This window comes from Sarcophilus harrisii, chromosome 3 (genome assembly GCF_902635505.1).
Source record: "Sarcophilus harrisii chromosome 3, mSarHar1.11, whole genome shotgun sequence".
Lineage (NCBI taxonomy): Eukaryota > Metazoa > Chordata > Mammalia > Dasyuromorphia > Dasyuridae > Sarcophilus > Sarcophilus harrisii.
In genome coordinates, this window is record NC_045428.1 from 278,103,138 (window position 1) to 278,123,279 (window position 20,142).

The 20,142-nt window shown below is 33.6% G+C and overlaps 1 protein-coding gene across 11 annotated transcripts in view; it reads right to left on the reverse strand.

Annotated features, from left to right (window-relative positions):
- ABI3BP (ABI family member 3 binding protein) overlaps window positions 1–20,142 on the reverse strand; it is a 265,382-nt gene that overhangs the window by 7,212 nt on the left and 238,028 nt on the right. For all 11 annotated transcript variants that reach the window (XM_031959587.1, XM_031959589.1, XM_031959590.1 and 8 more), the window contains 3 exons: window positions 19,933–20,001; window positions 18,163–18,372; window positions 14,277–14,385 (listed from right to left, as the gene is read on the reverse strand). In XM_031959587.1, coding sequence (XP_031815447.1) covers window positions 14,277–14,385; window positions 18,163–18,372; window positions 19,933–20,001 — 388 coding nt within the window. The remainder of the gene's footprint in view (window positions 1–14,276; window positions 14,386–18,162; window positions 18,373–19,932; window positions 20,002–20,142) is intronic.

Genomic DNA, 20,142 nt, shown 5'->3' on the forward strand with positions numbered 1-20,142 from the left:
GATTTGATTAAGTTCTTAGAGCTAGTAAGTAGCAATTCACTATTCTGACCTTCCCATGCTATCTATTTTACAGCTGTACTTTCTCCTTGCCTTTACTCATTCATTGCATGATTCATACTGAAGGGCCTTATTCCCACAGACCAATGGTGCCGGCAGCCAGGGGAGGAAGTAAGCTTTCTTCCCAACTGATTTTAAGTATATGTATGTATATATACTTAAGCATATATATTTACATTTCAGCATATATATTTACACACATATATGTATTTAAGTATATTTACATACATATACATTTAATTATATATTTACACACATATATACATTTAAATTATCTATATTTATACACATACATTTAATTATATATTTACATACATATATTTAAGTATATATTTACATAAACATAAATATATATTATATATGTGCACATATATATTATATTATATTAATATTATTAATTATATTAATAATAATATAATATATTAAATATATATATATATTTAAGCGTGTGCACATAATTAAGTATTAATTGAATCTAAATTCAGTTAGAGCATAAGAACCTTGTTCCATGATGCTTCTTGGTGGTCCAGTGGATGGAGTAGTTTGTATATGCAAGTACAGAGGTATGTAGATATATGAATGAATGATTAGTAAGTGCTACTAGGTGTAAAGCCTATTGTTCAGTTGTATGTAACTTAGTGACCCCGTTTTGTGGCAAGTATACTGGAATGGTTTGCCATTTCTGAATTCTTCTTGACCCCATTTGGGGTTTTCTTGGTACAGATAACTGGAATGTTTTGCCATTTCTTTCTACAATTCATTTTCCAGATGAGGAAACTGAGACAGACATTAAATGATTGGCTCAGGGTCACACAGCTTAAGTATCCGAAGTCACATTTGAACTCATTTCCCTGATTTCAGACCTAGTACTCTGGCACCACCTGGCTGTCCTCATGTGCAAAGCACTATGGGATGAAAATGGGAAAGACAGCCAGTTTGTGGCTCTCAAGGAGCTCTCATTCTAATTGGGTTAAGGACACACGCAAAAGATTTTAGCTGCAAGTTAGATGGAGGAGGCTGATGGTCCTAAGGGTGCAGCAGCAAAAACGAATTTCCTTTAATGGCATTTCTATTCATGAAATGTTTCAGGTATACAAATATATATAGGTATGTATACATATACAATTTCTCCCCTTCCTCCTATAGGAGTCCCTTTTTTTTTTTTTTGTTTACTCAGCTCCTAGTGCCTTCCTACCCCTTTGTACTTTGTAAATGTTTTGACTTACATGTGTAAGGACTTACATGTCCTTTTCTCCTGATAGAATGTAAAGGGCAGAGAATGTTTAATTTCTCTCTTTGTATTCCCTTTTTCTGTTCTAGAACTGGTTTATTAATTGACTAAATATTGATAATAAGTTAGCATTTATGGAATACCTAAATGTTTAAAAAGTGCTTTATATGTATTAGATTGCTATTATTAGTCCCATTTTTGAGATGAGTAAATTGAAGCAGAAAGCCAAGTAATTTGCCTATTGGAGTGAGGAAGATGAGTTCAAATCTGACCTCATGTATTTACTAATCATGTTATTCTAGATCGGTTATTTGACCTCTATCTGCCTCAGTTTCCTGAACTATAAAATGGGGATAATGACAGCATCTACTTTGCAGAATTATTTAGAGGGTCAAATGAGATAATAATGTAAAGCACTTAGCAAAATGCCTACTACATAGTAGGCTCCATATAAATGCTTGTTCATTTCCCCCCTTCCTAAAGTCATACAACTCGTATTTGAGGCAGGATGTAAACTTAGGTGCTCCTACTTTATTGTTACCTTCCAAAATATATTTATTTTCTGTGTGCTTTATGAAGTATTTACATTAATGATTAGCATTTTGCCTATCCAGATAATTTTATGTAAAAAATTCTGTTTTAAACAATGCGACTGGGATGTTGGACTGTGCTCCTGCCAGGGTGCTAGAGTTAGGAGTTAAGTTAGGAGTTAAGATTCATTATAAAGGAGACAGAATAGGAGCAAGGAGTGAAGGTATATCGTTGGTGGGTAGGAGGAAGGGGTAGATGGTATCTTTTTTCTTCCTACTTTCGTTCCTATTCTGACACTGCTATTCTGATACTTTCTCTGGTTATCCTTGCTCAAGTAACAAAGAATGAGAATATGTGTGCATGTGTGTGTGTGTGTGTGTGTGTGTGTGTATGTACACATATATATCACTTTGCAAAACTTAAAGATCATATAAGTGCTTGTTAGTATTAATAGTAATTAATTAACATCAACTAGATAATTAATGACAAAGAAAAAAAAATAACCAATAGGATGGGATCAAAGGAGCTATTGCCAAATCCACCAGAAACATTTCTTAGTTGCCCCTGAATCTTTCCATGCATCCTGCTTCCCTTTTCACTTACAGAATCACACATCAAAGTCGACTAATCCAACCCCCTCCTTTTTACAAATGAAGAAATAGGCTCTGAGAGATGAAATGACTCTGAAGGTCACGTGAATAGCTGCAAGCAGCAGAGTCAGCTCAATAGGGTTTACTTGTTGACAAGAGATTAATTTCCTTGTCACAAAGGAGATATGACCATATCTAAATGTGATAATTGTATTGACGACTAGTCAGGCCGATCAGAAGTAATTAAACACAGCAAAAAGCCAAAACATTCCATGTTCAAGGTCCTAGAAAATCATATAATGTAAATGCTCACTTTGGCTATATGTCAGGAATAGTAGACAAGATTAATTTTGTGTGGGGGTCTAGTAATGGTGATAGTAGTGATGGTTAATGGATCTGTGATTTTATAGACAGAGGGAAATCTCAAATGAGGAAATTAATTTCTATTAAAGCAAGTTCACACTTTCTTTTCAGTTTATAGATTAAGTAAATTTCCTAGAGAAGAGGAATCACAAGTAGAAGTTATATGGTGATGAGCAGACACTATAGAAAGGGACAGCCATAGTTTCTCAAAAGAAAACAAGGTACATGTTTTATCAGGTTAAAGTGATCTTATCATCTTGTCCTGAAAGTTATTCAACAGAACCACATCTTTTTTCCCCCCTGAGGCAATTAGGGTTAAATGACTTGCCCAGGATCACACAGTTAGGAAGTGTTGTATCTGAAAGCAGATTTGAACTCAGATCTTCCTGACTTCAGGGCTGATACTTATCCACTGCACCACCTAGCTGTCCCTACAAATGCATATCTGAAAATTTTCAAAGTTAGTTTCAGAATCTGTCATTACCTTATCCACTATTCAATCAGAATTCCATAGAAAAATAGATTTTTTTTTATATTTGCAAATTGTGAGGACCTAGTGTCCAATAGGAAGAGGTAAAACAGAAGTGTTTCTTCTTAGAGCAGAAACCAGAGTTGGTCCAGAATTTTAGAGGTCAGTGATAATCTATGATAAGATACTTTGATGTTTGGGTTCCTCAAGTCAAAATCTATTTAAATCCTTTCTTTATTCTCTTTTTCTCATGCCCTTCCTTCTTATTCTGATTGCCTCTTTCCTTCTCTTTCAATAAGTTCCTTGGTGTCATCCTCCTATATGTTAACTAATTATACACTGAAATATATATATATACATGTATATATATATATATATATATATATATATATATATGTATATATTTGGTATCTGATTCCACTTCTTGAAAAAAGTTTTTGGTTTCCTCTTTTTAAGTTTTGAAATGAGTGAGTAGAAACTCTCTTTCAATATGTATATACATTTAATCCCCTTAAACTTAAGTAAATATACTATTTATCTGTATGGGATTTTTGAAAAATTTCACTTCCCTCCGGGGGGATCTCTATTCCCAATTGCACTCAAAAGAAAAAAAATGATTTTCTAATCTTTCATACAGGGTTTCTTGAATATATACAAGAAATTCACCACAACAATGAGAGGTTGTTTTATTTGTCCTTTTTTCTTGAAGAGAACTATGACATCAGGAAAGTGATGACATGACATACAAGTGACTTAAATTTGAGTGAGAGAGGATCTATACAAGGTCAAACCTCAGAGCCATCTGGGTCCAATGGCTAGATATAGATCAGAATGACTGGAGAGGGTTCTGTGTACAACAGGAGAACTCTGCCTTTTTAAGCTAAGAAAGGTTTTCAATAAGTTTCAGTTTGGCTGCTCCCATTTGGAGAATAAGATAGGTAGCAACTGAGTCAAAGAATCTCCTTCACCTACTCCAAAAAAATCTTAATGAACGAATGAATCTGGGAGGGAAAGCCCTTCATGGTTTCAGCAGAAATGGCTACTATTTACATTCAGTCTGAGTCAATCAGGACCCAAACAATGGAAAATCCCAAAAGATGGAATGAGCTTTTATATATATATAGTGTCTACTATGGGCTAGACACTATGCTAAGCACTTTTTACAGATATTATCTCATTTGATCCTAGAAGAGTAACAACCATGAAAACCCATGAACTTTAATCAGTTCCTAGTTAGATCCCAGGTAGGTCCTTGGGAACAGAATGCTATTATACAGCATGGCTAAATTAGAAGGCTGTATGTCTTCCTCTTTCCATTAAGTACTCATGAATTTCAACTATACAATGGTGTGAAAGCAGAAGTTCTCTTTATGGTCTAATGAAATTTCATACTGCTGATATGTTATTAAGAGTGAATAATGAACTTAACTTATCTTCTCCTCCTTTTTAAATAAAGCAAGAATTAGTCTTAGATTTTTAATACCTAAATAAAGGCAAACTTAAGATCCTTTGACATCTTTTCCCTTCCCTTAAGGTCTGTGTACAGCACAATAAAAGGAATATTGAAAAAGCTAATGAAGAATCTTTTTAGGCCAGAACTTCACAAAGAAATGATGAAAAGCCCATAATGGTTATTCCACATGCCTGTCTTTTTTAGTCATATTCACAAGTCACAAGAAGTCTCTCTTTCATCTTGTACTTTGTGCCAAAAGATATTTGATGTACCAGTGTAAACAAGTTTCAAGCTACCTTTGTTTTTGACCTCTAGAGGAGATGCTATATGTTTCAGGAAAAAAAAAAAATGTCCTTCCAAATCCACCAAACCACAGAGGACAATAAAAGTACTTGTGCAGATTAAGAGAATTTGATTTATCTTAATTACTGTAGTAGGTACTTTTTCCAAAGGAAATTGCTATACCACATGGAATTCTGGCACATACAGTGAATTCCTCCTTTTTCCAGCCATGCAAAGAAGAGAAATATGGGATTACAAAGAAAGAATGGTGGACTTAAATGGCTTTCCAGTACACAGAAATTTTGTATGTCCAGACATCCTGGCAAGCCAGTTCATCAAGGAAATTCAGGTTAATCAAATGCTGTTGCTAAGATTTGTGCTTATTGGCACTTTTGTGCTTTGGATAAGATTTATTTGGTATGAACTGGTATGACTCAAGAACACTGGAAAATCATAGAAATGGTACTATGACAAGGAAGCAGGACTGGAGTGTGATTCAAACGATCTGGGTTTTGCCCTGGTTTTAGTAGTTTCTTTTTTTCCTATATGTCAATTTTCACAACTCTTACTTTATTCTTAGACTTATAGAATGTCAAAGCTGCAAGGGATCTTAGACATCATCTATTTAGAAAAAAGCCTTCAATTTTTACAGATGAAGAAATTGAGGCTGTCAGTTGTTAGTTAGCAGAAAGATCAAGGAGAATGAGCATTAAGATTGACTGATTGGTTAATTAGTCCAATGAAGAAGTCATTGGTGACTCTAGGGAGAGCAGTACAGAACTAAGGAGTAAATGAGTGAATGGGTGTTAGAAAGTTGAGGCAGTGAATATAGTTGATTTTTTTCTACAATTTTTGCAAGGAATGGAAGGGAGTAACAGGGTAGAGGGAAAGTTGTTTTAGGATGGGCAAGTCTGTGCACAGAAAACTTTTCTAACTTCTAAGATCAATGTATGTTTTGATTTATAGATTACTAGTAAGTATTAGAAGTGCCAGGTTCAGTATAGAATGGGACACTGAAATTCTCTCCTTGGAGTAATAATTTTCAAAGCAGTGATGGTGATAAATGATTGTGACAGCTAATTGTGTGTGTGTGTGTGTGTGTGTGTGTGTGTGTGTGTGTGTAGAGAAGAAAGCAGAGATAATGAATAGGATTCTGGAACATTAGTAGTAGCATTTAACTAAAGAATAGGATCTGGACCTATGCTTTCATTGGTATATGGAACACCTTCTACTAATGGAGGTCTTCACTCTGCAATTTATAATCTTGGAGAGTCATTCAGAAAATCAGAAAACTTAGGTTCAGATTCTGGCCCATTTCTGAACCTAATGACCTAAGACAAATCACTCACACTCCTTGAACATCATTTATTGTTCAGTCATTTTGCAAGTTGTATACTATTCTTCATGACCCCATTTGGGATTTTTTGGCAAAGCTACTGGAGTGATTTGCCATTTTCTTCTCCAGCTCATTTTACAGAGAAGGAAACGAAGGCAAACAAGTTTAAATGACTTGTACAGAGTCATACAGTTAGTGTCTGAGTCTGGATTTTAACTCAAGTCTTCCTGAATCCAGGCCTATACTGGTCATCAGTGAAGGATAGAATTAGAAGACACCTGGAAGACAGTCTGATCTTACCATCCACCTTGGTTAAACAACAAAGTTGGTAAGCAATAGATCTAGCATTTCTTGATTGAGAAGTTAATGTACTTGACACTGGTCTGCCAGTTTTCTCATGTGTAATGCAAGAGTCTTAGACTGACACTAGAAAACACTGAAGGCCCCTTTCTAGTTCCAACAGTTTATAACTCTATGATGTGATTCTCTAATTATGTATTTTATAATCAAATTCCATTTGATTTCAGAAGCCTGGTTATTATGCTTTCATTCTCCCTTGCTCTGGGAGAAGTCATCTTTGAGTTTGCATTAGTCAACTGTTAGGCTTGCTAGGAAAAAAACAGAGAATTCTGGACACCTGAAGAAGAGAGGAGGAGAAGGGAGGGATGGACCTCCCACCCTTCCAGATGTAGAAATTTCACAATTTTATTTTAGACCCTCATCTGCTCATTTGTTTATTTCTTTAGCTGCACATATATCAAGTGACAATCACATGGACTTGGTTCTGCAGAATGTTGAAAACAGAGGCCAGGGAAATAAGGAAATAGAATTCTTTGCCAGAGTCAGCAGCTTTTTACTTGCTTAGTCATATAACCTCTAAATATTTAATGGACAAGACCCTGGAGCCAGTAAGGAACTAAAATGAAGTGTTTCAGAGGGAGAGAGTACTTGCAGAGTCATAAATTTGTATTTTTGTAATATAGTGGAAAGAGAACTAAAGTCAAAAATCATGTCTAAATCCTAGCTTTGTTAATTACTTGCTGTTACCTTAGGCAAGTTATACTCTTGAGCCTCAGTTTGCTCATCTCTAAAGTGCATATACTAAAGGGGGGGGGTACATTGTTCATCAGGAACCAAATTGGAAGAAAATGTATGATGTTTTATAATCATAAAACATTAAGTAAGATTACACTTTATCAAGGGCTACATATGGATGATTAGTTAGGGAAAAAAATTGAGTGGTAGAAGGAATTTGGACTATATTTGAGTTGGGAAATTACCTATTGCTTAAAGTGATTCTATAGTGTTTGCTAACTACAAAGGGCCATTTCATCACCACCAGTATTTTCTTAGGAATGCTATGTGGTTCCAAATCTTGGAACATCATTCTCTTCATTGGAGGCAATGGAGTAATATAGTCCTGGACTTGGAGTTAGGAAGATCATCTCTCTGAAACTCACTTTTGTCATCTGCAAATTTTCCTTTTTTTCCTTCTTCTTTTCCTTATTCCTCTTTCTTTTTGTTCCTCTGTTTCTTGTTGTTGTTCTTGTTCTTATTTTTGTTCTTCTTGTTCTTCTGCTTCTCCATTTTCACCTTCTTCATCTTCTTTGTCTTTTTCATCTTCTTCATCATCATTGTCTTTGTCTTTGTAGTGGTCATTGTTGTCATCGTTATTGTCATCATTATTGTCATCGTCATCATCTCCTTCATCTTTTTCTTCTGCTTCTTCATTTTCACCTTCTTCACCTTTTAAATTTTTTTTATCTTTGTTGTCTTCATCTTTGTCTTTTCATTCTTCATCTTTTTTTCATCTTCTCCACCTTCTTCATCTTTTTTATCACCTTCAAATTTGTCTTTTTCTTCACCTTCTTCATCATTTTTCTTCACCTTCTTAATCTTTTTTATTTCCTCTTATTCTTCATCTTTTTCTTCATCTTCACCTTCTTCCTCTTCTTCTTCACATTCTCTTCATCTTTTTCTTCACCTTCCCTTCTTCCTCTTCCTCTTGTTCTTCTTCAGTTATTACTACTGCTGTTGCTATATTGCTGCTATTACTATTATTATTATTTCTGCTATTGCTACAAAGAATGTGGATATGCATTGTGAATTAGTCCAGTCTCTAAAATAAGGATAATTAACACCTCTAATACTATTATTGTTGTAAAGATTATCTATGTACATTACACATATATATAATTTTGTAAACTTTAAAGCACTGTACAAGTGCCATCTCTAAGAACTATTAGCTCAGAAAAATTAAAATAGATAATCTAATAGGAAATTAAAAAATATAAAAAGGGTGCTAAGATATTATAACATGTTCCTGATGACTTTTGTCTAGGCAGTTACAAAAAAGACCTTACAGAAAATCTTCATAACTGGTAAAGGAGATGGGTCAGTCATGAGGAAAGAATTTGCTATAGTAGACTGGAAGCCTGAAAGGCCCACTGAGGTAGAGGGGAAATCAGAAAAGGCAGAATAAGACCTCCAGTATATTGGGATGATTCTTTTTGGGGGACTTTTGGAAAGACATCAACAAGAATGGCACAAGATGAGAAGATGGGTAATGCTTCTGATCTTTATTAGAAGGAAAACCAGCACACATGAAATCACAGAGCCAAGAAACATGTTTTTTGTTTAAAGCCTTCCAGGATGAAAAAAAGTCTATGTATACAATAAAATAAATGATTGATAAGTTAAATAAAAGGGAAATCAGTTATTAAGAAAGCAAAGGGAGAGTGAGAAGAGAATGTAGAGGGAGGGTCTTTGGGGCTGTTTCCATTTTGTTTCAAGAATCAGCCAGGTGAAGCATCCATCATTTATGGCCAGCAGGAGGTGCTAACTCCAGGGAATCTGCTTAATCTCTAAAATCTGTTCTAAAGAGTTTTCATAGTTTCAGCTACTTGATGTAAATAGATTTAGTCAGTGACTGATGTCAGTTTTCAGATCTTAATAAAATTAGCAAAAACCTAGGAACCTAAAGTGTTCTTATCATGTGTAACATGTTTTGGGCCTAGGGAACAGAGAACGAATCTTTTAGCAGCTGTTTTAAAGAGATTTTGTTGTGTGGATTTCCAGAACCCTAAAGGGGAATTCTCCTTGCAATAATTTAAAATTTTTCTGTTTTAAAAATTAAATGTTATGTTCCAAATTTTTTCAACGTGTTGAAATTTGACTGAAGCCATTCTTTTAAGGTAATAAAAACCATCTGGCGGCTACATACTGTACATACCTCACCTTTATTTTATAGGGTACTTTTATTATTATGATTATATTCACTCTTGATTTATAGTTGGGGCATGATAGAAATAAGTTGTGTTTGGGTTAAAGTGGAAAAATGAACTGAGTCGTGGCTGGTATATTAATTTTAAACCATATTCTCAATGAAATAATTAAGCATACATTTTGTTGTTGTTCATTTGTGTTCAACTCTCATGACCTTAGGAAATCATGGGGTTTTCTTGGCAAAAATGCAGGAGTAGTTTGCCATTTCCTTTTCTAGCTCATTTTACAGATGAGGAAACTGAGGCGAATAGAGTTAAGTGACTTGCTCAGGATCAGTTACTAAGTGAATGAGGCCTAATTTGAACTCAGGAAAAGATTCCTCTCTCTCCAGGTCAAGCATTCTATCTACTATACCATCTAGCTGCCCCTTTAAACAAACATACATTTGGACATTTAAAAATGCGTCATCACAGATAGTTATTCCTAGAAGTTCAAATTAGTATCAGTGGTAGAAAATACATGATAGTAGATTTCAGTTCAATGTAAGGAAAAACTTTCTAATAACGGACATAGACAGACTTGGGAGATAATAATGATAAAGGCATTTATAATGCCCTTGAAGGTTTGCAAAAAGAGATTCATGTATATTATCCTACTTGATTTTTATAACAAATTTGTGAAATCAGTAATAATATTATTACTGCTGTTTTACAGGTAAGGAAACAATCTCAGAGAGATTCACACAGATAGCAACTTGGGGAAAGCTTTGGACACTGTCATGCTCTGATTTTTCATAGGAGGCTGGGAGAAGGGGTTTTCTCATCATTGAAAGAAACAATTATTTCTCTCTTGTATTTAATAGCTAGTTATTGAATTAAGACCAAGGTTTCCCCCTTTTCTACTTCCTCATCCGGAAATCAAACAGTGTGGGAAATTTTGGGCAAAGACTTACCCAGACTAAGATCTAATCAAAAATAGTAGAGAAATTCTAAGTTTAGGCCAATGGGTGGATTCCTGTTCATTGTGTTTATTCAGACAGAAATGGACAAATATGGATTCTTTCTTTTATCAGATGGTGATATGGAAATTGATAAATCTCTTTGACCAAGATTTGGATGCTCAGCGTCACATACTGACCCACATTGAAATAGATCCACTTCTCATTATAGTATTCATCCTATCTCATTACCTTTTTTTTTTTTTAACCAATCAGACTTGAGTGCCATCCTCAGGAATATTAACCCTTCCAAGGGCAGATAAGCACTGAATGGGTTCCATGAGGGGTTTTTGGCATTTGAGAATGTTACTGACTCCTTTTATTAGTGATTTACTAGTATTGCTAATAAGATAATTAATCATCCAGAAATTGTCTCCCAAACTTTTAAAATATTACACTAGGCCAACGATGTCACAGATCCAGTTCCCACTCCTATCATAACTCAGAACATGGTAACTATGGGTTCTCTATGCAAGTAGAATGAAAGCTTTTAAATTTCAGCTTTTATATGCTATTTACAGCGTTTTATCATATACTCACCTAAAATTATTAGTTTTAAGTTGCACAACAATTTTGTGACTAGTCTGTACCTACTACCATCCATCCATCCATCCATCTATCCATCTATCAATATATCTTTCTATCTATTTATCTATCTACCTACTTACATACCTACCTATCTACCTACCTACTTTCTAGTTCTTATCTCCATCATTAGAATGAGATAGTCCCTTGAAAGCAGTAGGGATTGTTATATTCTTTGTATTTGGATCTCTAGAGTTTGACACACAAGTAGGTAATTAATAAATGCTTGTTGTTTGATTGACTGAATAATTTCACTGGCCAAGAAAAATGTTTTTCCAATTTTCTGGATTAGAATTAAAGCTGAATTTTCTCATTGAAATGTAGTTATGAATTATAGTTTAGGTGACAGGTCAATAAAGTTTTGTAGAAAGTTCTGGGGACCTAACCACCTAAACACCATTTATAACATTATTTTTTAATGTGGAAAATGCATTTCAGGTTTCAAACACCTAATTCAAAAGAATAGGAAACCACAATCTGTTTCTAAATTAAGAACTACCAATATAATTCTCTCTCTGAACATTAGTTGGATAGTATTATACATAAAATTTCACAACTCTAAACTTCAAATGTAAAATTTAAGAAATAACAGGCATAAAAAGATATTTTCATGAAGCAAAGGGAAGCAATGCTTTACCTAAATATAGTATCATCTGGCAGAGGTATTCCTAAACCTTGTATTCCTTGTCTTGACTAAATATAATTTTCCCCAAAGAAGGATCCAGGTAGAGTTATTCTTAATCCTGGTCTGGAGTCATTCCTTGGATTGCCAATTAGACTAGGGGAAGATGGGAAATTGGAATCAGATTGGGGAATGAATGGGATTGCTTGAATAAGATATAAGCATAGTCCATTTACTTGTGGGGAAGAGGGAAGGAGGGAAGTTATATCCTCTAAATCATGAGAATTTAGAAGTTAAAATCAATAGAGCACACAAAGTTTTTCTATCAGGCATCTTGGAGAGACTTTTCTGGCCTTGGTTAATCTTTGGTTTCAGAGAGAAAGGGGGCTCGGGTCTAAGAAAATTTCTTCTTGCATCTACATTTTACTAGTTTCTTATAATGTCCAAGTAACATCCTTGTTAAAGCAAATGTTAGGTTCTTGTTTGTTATGGCTACATGCATATGTGAATGAATACTTCTCATCAGTAAGGATCTAATAACATTAACTGAATCAAAATAGAGTTAAATAATGTCTATTTTGGTTTGGGATTTCATTTTCCTTATTCAGAACAGAAACACAATGAACATTTTCTAAGTTGGATGCCAATCAATGACTATACTGGACTGGACTGATCTTTTTTTTTTTTTTTTTTTTTTTTTTTTGACTTAAGCTTAATAAAAAGCAGGAAATGGAGGGAAAACTCATCCAACCTCTCTAAGCCCAAATCTGCCTACTAAAAAGTTAAAATAAAATAGCCTTTTCCTTTTTACACCTATCTAAAAATATATTATAGTATAGAGCAGGCTCTCTCCTGTTCTCAATTGCTGTCATTCTTGCCAAGGAAACAGGATGAAATTCATCAGTAGGTTTTTACTGAACGATTTGTGTATTTTGCCTTTATTCATAACCATTAGAAAAAATTAATATTTGTAATTTAGAATTTATAGTTTAAAAATGTCAGTAAGATTTCTTTTCAAGAAAAGGTACCTCTAGGAAACCAATGTATCTCTTTTATAATCTAGAACTAAAGATTTCTAGCACAGGCCATGGAAAAACCTGGTACCCAACATAGATTTTTTTCCTTTGAAAAACAGTTTTTAAAAGCTTACTATTGCTAAACCTAAAGCCCCTCTCCTTATATCTCTGAATTATGGACCATGGATTTTTGGTCAGGTTTTTTTGGGTCTCTTTTATTTGAAAAAGGTATCAAGATTTTGTGGTAACAAAGTGTGGTGGTATATATAAGAAATGGAGTACTGCTGAACATTAAGAGATGATAAATATGGGAATTCAGAGAAACATACAAAGATTTTTTAAGTGAATTAAACAGAACTAAGGAAACATGGGGAAGCTAGGTGGTACAATGGATAAAGTGCTGGGTCTGTAGTCAGGAAGACTTGTCTTCATTAAGTTCAAATCTGACCTCAGACATTTATCAGCTTTGTGGTCCCAGGAAAGTCACTTAATCCTGTTTGCCTTAGTTTCCTCATCTAAAAAATGAGCTTCAGAAAAAAAATGACATACCACTCTAGTATCTTTGCTAGAAAAACCCCAAATAAGACATGATCAAAACAGCTGAATGACAAGGGAATATATACATATCAACTATACCAATATAAATAAAAACAGTAAATTTTTTAAATTGTGATGACTAATATAGAACCTAGAGAACAAATGATGAAATGCATGACCGTTCCCTTTTTAGAGAGGCAGAGAAACTATGTATGATGAACATGCATGTGATGCCAGACAAGGTTCCTGTGTCTTTTCTGCTTCATTTTTTCATTGTTACAAGGGAGGGGTCAAAATGGAAGGCCCTTGTTGGGAAACAAATGTGACAGAAAATAAAAATCAATGAAACAAAATAAGATAAATGGCTTGAAGAAACAGAAGAGAGATAGAGAAGAGATCAAAAGTTTAGGAAACAATTTCAAATACTAGTGGGATTAGACAGATTGGTTTTTTGATGTATAGGGTCCTTTTCTTGTTTGAATTTTTTTTAATTGTACAACAACCTAGTTTGTGATACTTACAAATATCACAGCTCTGAAAATGTTTTAATAATATACATGGAAAAATGATTTTCATTAAGAAAGGAATAATCTTGTTTATCACTGGATATAATGAACTTTTCCCTCCCTTTAATAATGAAATATGTAATGCTCATTTAATCCTCACAACAATTCTTTTAGCTTGGTACTATGGTTGTTATATTTCTATTTTATCAATGAATAAACAGATTCAGAAAGCTTAAATGACTAACCAAAGAGCTATAGTCAGTAAATGATGGAGGAACAATTCAAACATAGGTTACTTCTACTTCTAAGCCCAACACTTTTTTCAATATCCCCAAGCTACTTCCATGAGTTTATCTGTTGTAGCACACATTGTCACATAACATTGAAATGACCTATATTCCAATGATACATGACAAAAAAACATAACATCAATTGATATTTACTAGATTTGTTCAGAAAATGGCAAATTGTCTTACCTGGTGTTTGGCTTTAGATTTTCTATTGTGGAGAAAGTTTGATTTGTAGTTTGAATAGACTCCTTCTTCCCAGTGGGCGCTCCATTTTCTTTGGATCTAATTTCATATTCTAAAAAAAGGAAACAAAATTAATCAAATAACAAATAATAATAACAGTTCAAATGAATATACAAATTCAAGGTTATGTGGAAATTTCTTTAAAACAATCTTGAAGAAGCTAGAGTATTATTATTACTTCCATTGTATAGTTGAAAAAAAAGTTTTAGAGAAGTTGTTAAGTGTTTCACATAAGATAACAACAAGTAAATGATAGAATCAGGATCTGTACCCTTCTTTTGATGCCAGATGCAATGCTCTTTCTATTATATTAGTTAATTGAACAATTACTATATAAGTTTAACGTGAAACAATTAATTACCAAATCTAGAATCTTTATGTTTCTTTTTAGGTTTTTGTTATTGAGTCAATTTTTTCAGCCATGTCTTACTCTTTGTGACCCCATTTGTGATTTTCTTGGTAAATATACTGAAGTAGTGCCACTTCCTTCTCCAACTCATTTTACAGATGAGGAAACTGAGGCAAACAGGGGTAAGTGATTTGCTCAGGATCACAGTTACTGGATGTCTGAGGCTGGCTTTGAACTTGTGAAGATAAATCTTCCTGACGCTAGGCCTTGAGCTCTATCCACTGTGCCATTTAGCTGCCTTGAGTTCTAAGTGATAATCATTTCCAAATTGAAATTGTACTTCAAGATTTACATTTTTCAAGAATGTACACTTGGAAGAACTTTGGTAGCTGCCTGAAACACTTTTCAAAATGTTGGCTACTAGTGAAAATTTAAGATGTTGCTATTATTGTTTGAGGTCTTGGCAGTTACTTCTCTGACTATCAATCAGCCAATAATAGCTCTTATGTACACGCTGTTCACAAAGCAAAATATTAGATGCTGTGGGAGATATCATGGAGGAAGTAGGGAAATTGATACTTGTCTGAAGAGTTTACAATCTGGTGGCAGGTCATCCAAGCATATACACATTTTGCTATGAAAAAACTTAACTGACAAATATTTTTAGTGAAAGATAAATTAACAAGACAAACTATGCTCTGCTTACACTCTTTTCTCACAGTTATTTTTTAAGCTTCTGTTTTGGTAATCTTGGTTAATAAAAGTATGTCAACATTTCTACAAGTAACTGAATTTCATGCCAGAAAGCATTTTTATGCACTTGCAGCTCTAAACAAAGCAGAGATCATTCTTCAAAATTTTAACTCTCAGAATATTATTGTACCATTACTGAAATAGCTAATTATTCTTTCTTGTCGAACTTTAGCTAGAGCTTTCCCAAATTAATGTACTCACAAAGAGTAAGTTACCTTCTTTGCACCATAAAGATAAATAGAATTTTCTATTGGTTGTTATTTCCCATAAGGGTCACAGTCAGGGTATGTCATATGTGTGACTATATATAGGAAACATATAGGTATTGGTATCTGATTTGTCCAATATCTCAAAATGAATGTCTTCTTGATTTTGAAGCCAGTCTTCCACACATGATGACAGGCTTAACTAATTATATAAATGATAGTCTTTTTGTACTGACAACTCTCAATTTATGTGATAGCAAATTATCAGTTTTTCAAATTTTCTCTCCTGCTTTTTTTGGTTTCTTTTATGACTAGACTATCTGGTTCTCTGTGAGCAGTTCATCAGGAGTAATTTGGGGGAAAGGAAAGAATTCAAATTATTTCAGTGGTTCATTTTATCTTTCTTCCACTTATAATGGAAATTTTAATGGTCACATAAATAGCATCGTTCAAGTCACATGAGTGTTTTATGGAAAATAATGATATTTGAATTTTGCCTTTAATACATACTAAGTAAGCTATATAATAGGTTAAATTACTTCATTTGATCTGTCAATGTCTCAGGTAACTCTCTATGACTTTAAAGTACAGATGAATTTCATATCTATTTCATTGGAGGACATGGTTTTGTAGTCCTTAAAAATATAAAGTTTAAATTTAAAAGTACATTGAACTTAAATTTTTGTTATACTTTGGGGACATTCAGAGTAATCCCTATTTTTATGGTCAATATAAAGTCATATTATATAATAAATATTTATCCACATATAATTATTATTTATTATGTTATATAATTCATTGAATTTATATCATTTAGATGAATTTCAGATCTATTTCATTGGAAGACATGGTTCTGTAGTCTTTAAAAAGATAAAGTTTAAATTAAAAAATACATTGAACTTAAATTTTGTTATACTTTGGGGACATCCAGAGCAGTCCCTATTTTTATGGTCAATATAAAGTCATATTATATAATGAATATTTATCACACATGTAATTATTATATTATATTATGTTATATAATTCATTGAATTTATATTATTTATTTTTTAAAATTGTCATAGAGTGCTTAATTATGGGAAAACTAATCAGCAGATAAAATAGAGTGAACCAGAAAAACTCATTCTCGTTAAGACAGTTCTTAGGGGTGAATATTTAGGGGATCTCTTCCATGAAGGCAGAAAGCTGGATTGTACAGTGGATAGAAGGATGAGTTTGGAGTCAGGAAGACCTGAATTCAAATTTAGGTTCAGACGTTTACTAGTTGTATAACTCTGGGCAAATGTCTAAATTTTTATTTGCCTTAGTTTTCTCAACTGTAAAATGGGGATAATATCACACATCTTCCAGAGCTTGAAACACTGCCTGGCACATAATAGGTGCTAATAAATGTGTTAGAGTATATGTTCTGTTGGTCCAGCCTCTGAATTGCCATCACCGCTAGGTGGCACCATAGTGCACAGAGTACCGCCCTGGCATCAGGAAAACTAGTCTCCTGTTTTCAAATGTGACTTCAGACACTTGCTCACTGTCATTTAATCCTGTTTGCTCAGTTTCCTCATCTGTAAAATGAGCTGGAGAAGGAAATGGCAAACCATCTCAGTGTCTTTGTCAAGAAAACCCCAAGTGGGGTCATGAAGAGTTGGACATGACTGAAAAAAAGATGGAACATCCAGGAGAGTTATAACACCATGACAAGGTGGTGACATTTGGTTGAATAATTTGAGAAAATTGTAATCATCAGCAATCGCCGGTCTAATCCCTGCATTTTATAAATAAGGACCCCGAGGTCCAGAATGGTGAAATTATTTACCATCACAGATTTAGATAGGAAACAACTTTTAGATGTCATTTTACAAATAAGAAAACAGAGACAGAGGAGCACACAACTAATAAGTTTCTGAAGATGGATTTGAAGCTAAGTTTTTCTGATTTCAGGTCAAATGCAACCTTATAGTACTGTACTTCCTCTTGAAACCAAACCCCCAAATAAAAGATTAGATCCAGAGGGGTTAAGTGATTTGTTCACGGTCACAGTGATAATTTTATTTTTGTTATTAAATGATTATTTATTAATAATACCACACACAAATATTAAATATTTATTTATATAAATTTTTATTTATTTTATTTATATATTATATATCATTTTATATATTATATATAAATAAATATAAATATAAAATAAATTAAAATATTAAAATAAAATTAATTTAAATAACATTTAAATCCAGGTTTTCTCTCTCCATTGGATCATGCTGCTCCCTCCACACGGTTGTACAATCACCCTGGTTACACTTGATCAAAGCAACACATTTTTCCACCAAGGGTCTAGAATGTAAGTGTCCTACATAAGTGCAGACCGAGAATAAATAATAAATAAGGCATGCACACTGAAAAACTATGTATAACATGACTACTAGACAAGTATTGATATGGTCTTCCTACATTCTCACAAGATACTACCTCAGTTAGAATTAAAAGTCTTTCCACTGAAACAATCTTTAAGTCATTAACTGACCAGTGACAGTATCATTTTGTGGCTTCTCCCAGTCGAGTATGACGAATGATGAGCATCCTTCTACTGTGACCACAGTGAGGTTGGTCGGAGGATTCTGGGGCGGGCTTGTGGGGCTCTCCTCTGATACCTCCTCTGTTGGGAACCGCTTCATAGAATCAGTGATAGAACAGGGCTCGTTCTCAGGCTTTGGAATGTATCGCACATGAGGAGCTAGGAGAAGGAAATCATTTAGCATTTGTTACTAATGTTTAGTACCTAAAGTTCAGAAGGCAGATTGAAAGCAAGTGTTCACATTCAACATAATTTTGGGTGGCAAGGTACCTGGCCAGAGTGTAATTATAGCACAGTACATTTTTAATTGCCCATGCATATGGAAGAAAGTAGAAAGGTATAGTTCCCAAATGATTGTAGATTTTGTGATCAGACCTTGGTTTTACAAATGAGAAAACTGAAACCCAAAGGTATTAAGTTACCATATTCGTATAGGCAACCAATAACGTGGATTGGATTTGAACTCAAATTCTTTCTCCAAATTCTTTGCTTTGTCTTCCACAGGTGAGTGGCACAGTGGGCTTGGAATCAGAAAGAATTGAGTTCAAATTTGCCCTCATTCATAAACTGCCTGTTTGACCCTGGGCAAGTCACTTAACTGCTGTTTGCTTCAGTTTTCTCGACTATAAAGTGGGTATAATATTTAATACCTAGTTCACAGGATTATTGTGAAGATCAAATGAAATAATATTTATAAAGCAATTAGCATAATGGTTGGCACATAGAAGGTGATTAATAAATAAATATATAATATATATTTAACATATTATATTTATATAATATATTTAATATAAATAAATTAATATATAATAAAAGGGAAGTTCCCTTCTCTGCCAATTCAAATCAGTGGATATTTTGAAATTAAGTGTTTTAAATGAATGAATTTTTTATTATTTTTAATAACAGTCATGCCAAATTATCTTGAATAAATCAATTTATTATTTTCAATAATAGTCATACAACACAATACATTTATAATAATATCGTTCTTAGGGTAATATTAAATTTACTTTCTACCTGTTGAGCTAACTAAAATGGTTAGGGAATTTGGGGTTGGCAGTAAAAAACTCATATGGAAAAGCTTGCTATAGATAATTCAGAAACTTTATGATCCATGTGATGAAAATTGTAATTTATTGCAAGACTTATTGCCCTATAAGTCAATATGTGCAGTTCTTTATCTGTATCCCATATTTTATTATAGTTCCTTTTTTAAAAAAATAATTTTTCTGTTCCCATGCTTAGAGACAATCAAAGATTGTATATCTTTGCATCTATCTATTTTGAACCAGGAATTTGTTTTTTCATCTTCTTTATTCACTTATTCACCTATTCATTCATTAATTTATTCCACACTTTGTTATAAACCTACTATGTGCAGAGCACTATGCCATGCAATGTTGGAGAGATGAGATGTAGAAGATATGATTCCCTTTTTGAGAAAAATATACACTCTAATAGATCCTTATATAGATTGATTGCCACCAAGAGAAGTCATTCGGTAGGGCACAGCAGAATGTTTGGAGAAATTTCAGTATTATAGTCAGAAAATGATAGGGGAAGTGTGAAGAAACCACTTACATGCAGTCCTTTGATAGTTTTGACTAAAATGATCGCTGGACTGCATACCATGTTTGTCAAAAGAAAAAGGAAAGTGAAAATAATAAGTCAAGTTCAACATAAATAAAAATAATGGGATTTCCAACCATGAAGACTTACCCACAAACCGCTGATTTCCCAGAGAATCAGTCTCTCTTGTAGGGCTTGAGCTAAAGTCAGTCAAATTACCTGCAAAATTCAGGGTTAGTATAAACAATTTTGGCAAATAGAAGAAAGAAAGCTTCAAGAAGTTATGAAGAAAAAAAAAGTCTCAGTTCTGAATCTTCCTCAAATCTCTTCCCAATTCATTACTATGGGATTTATAGCCAA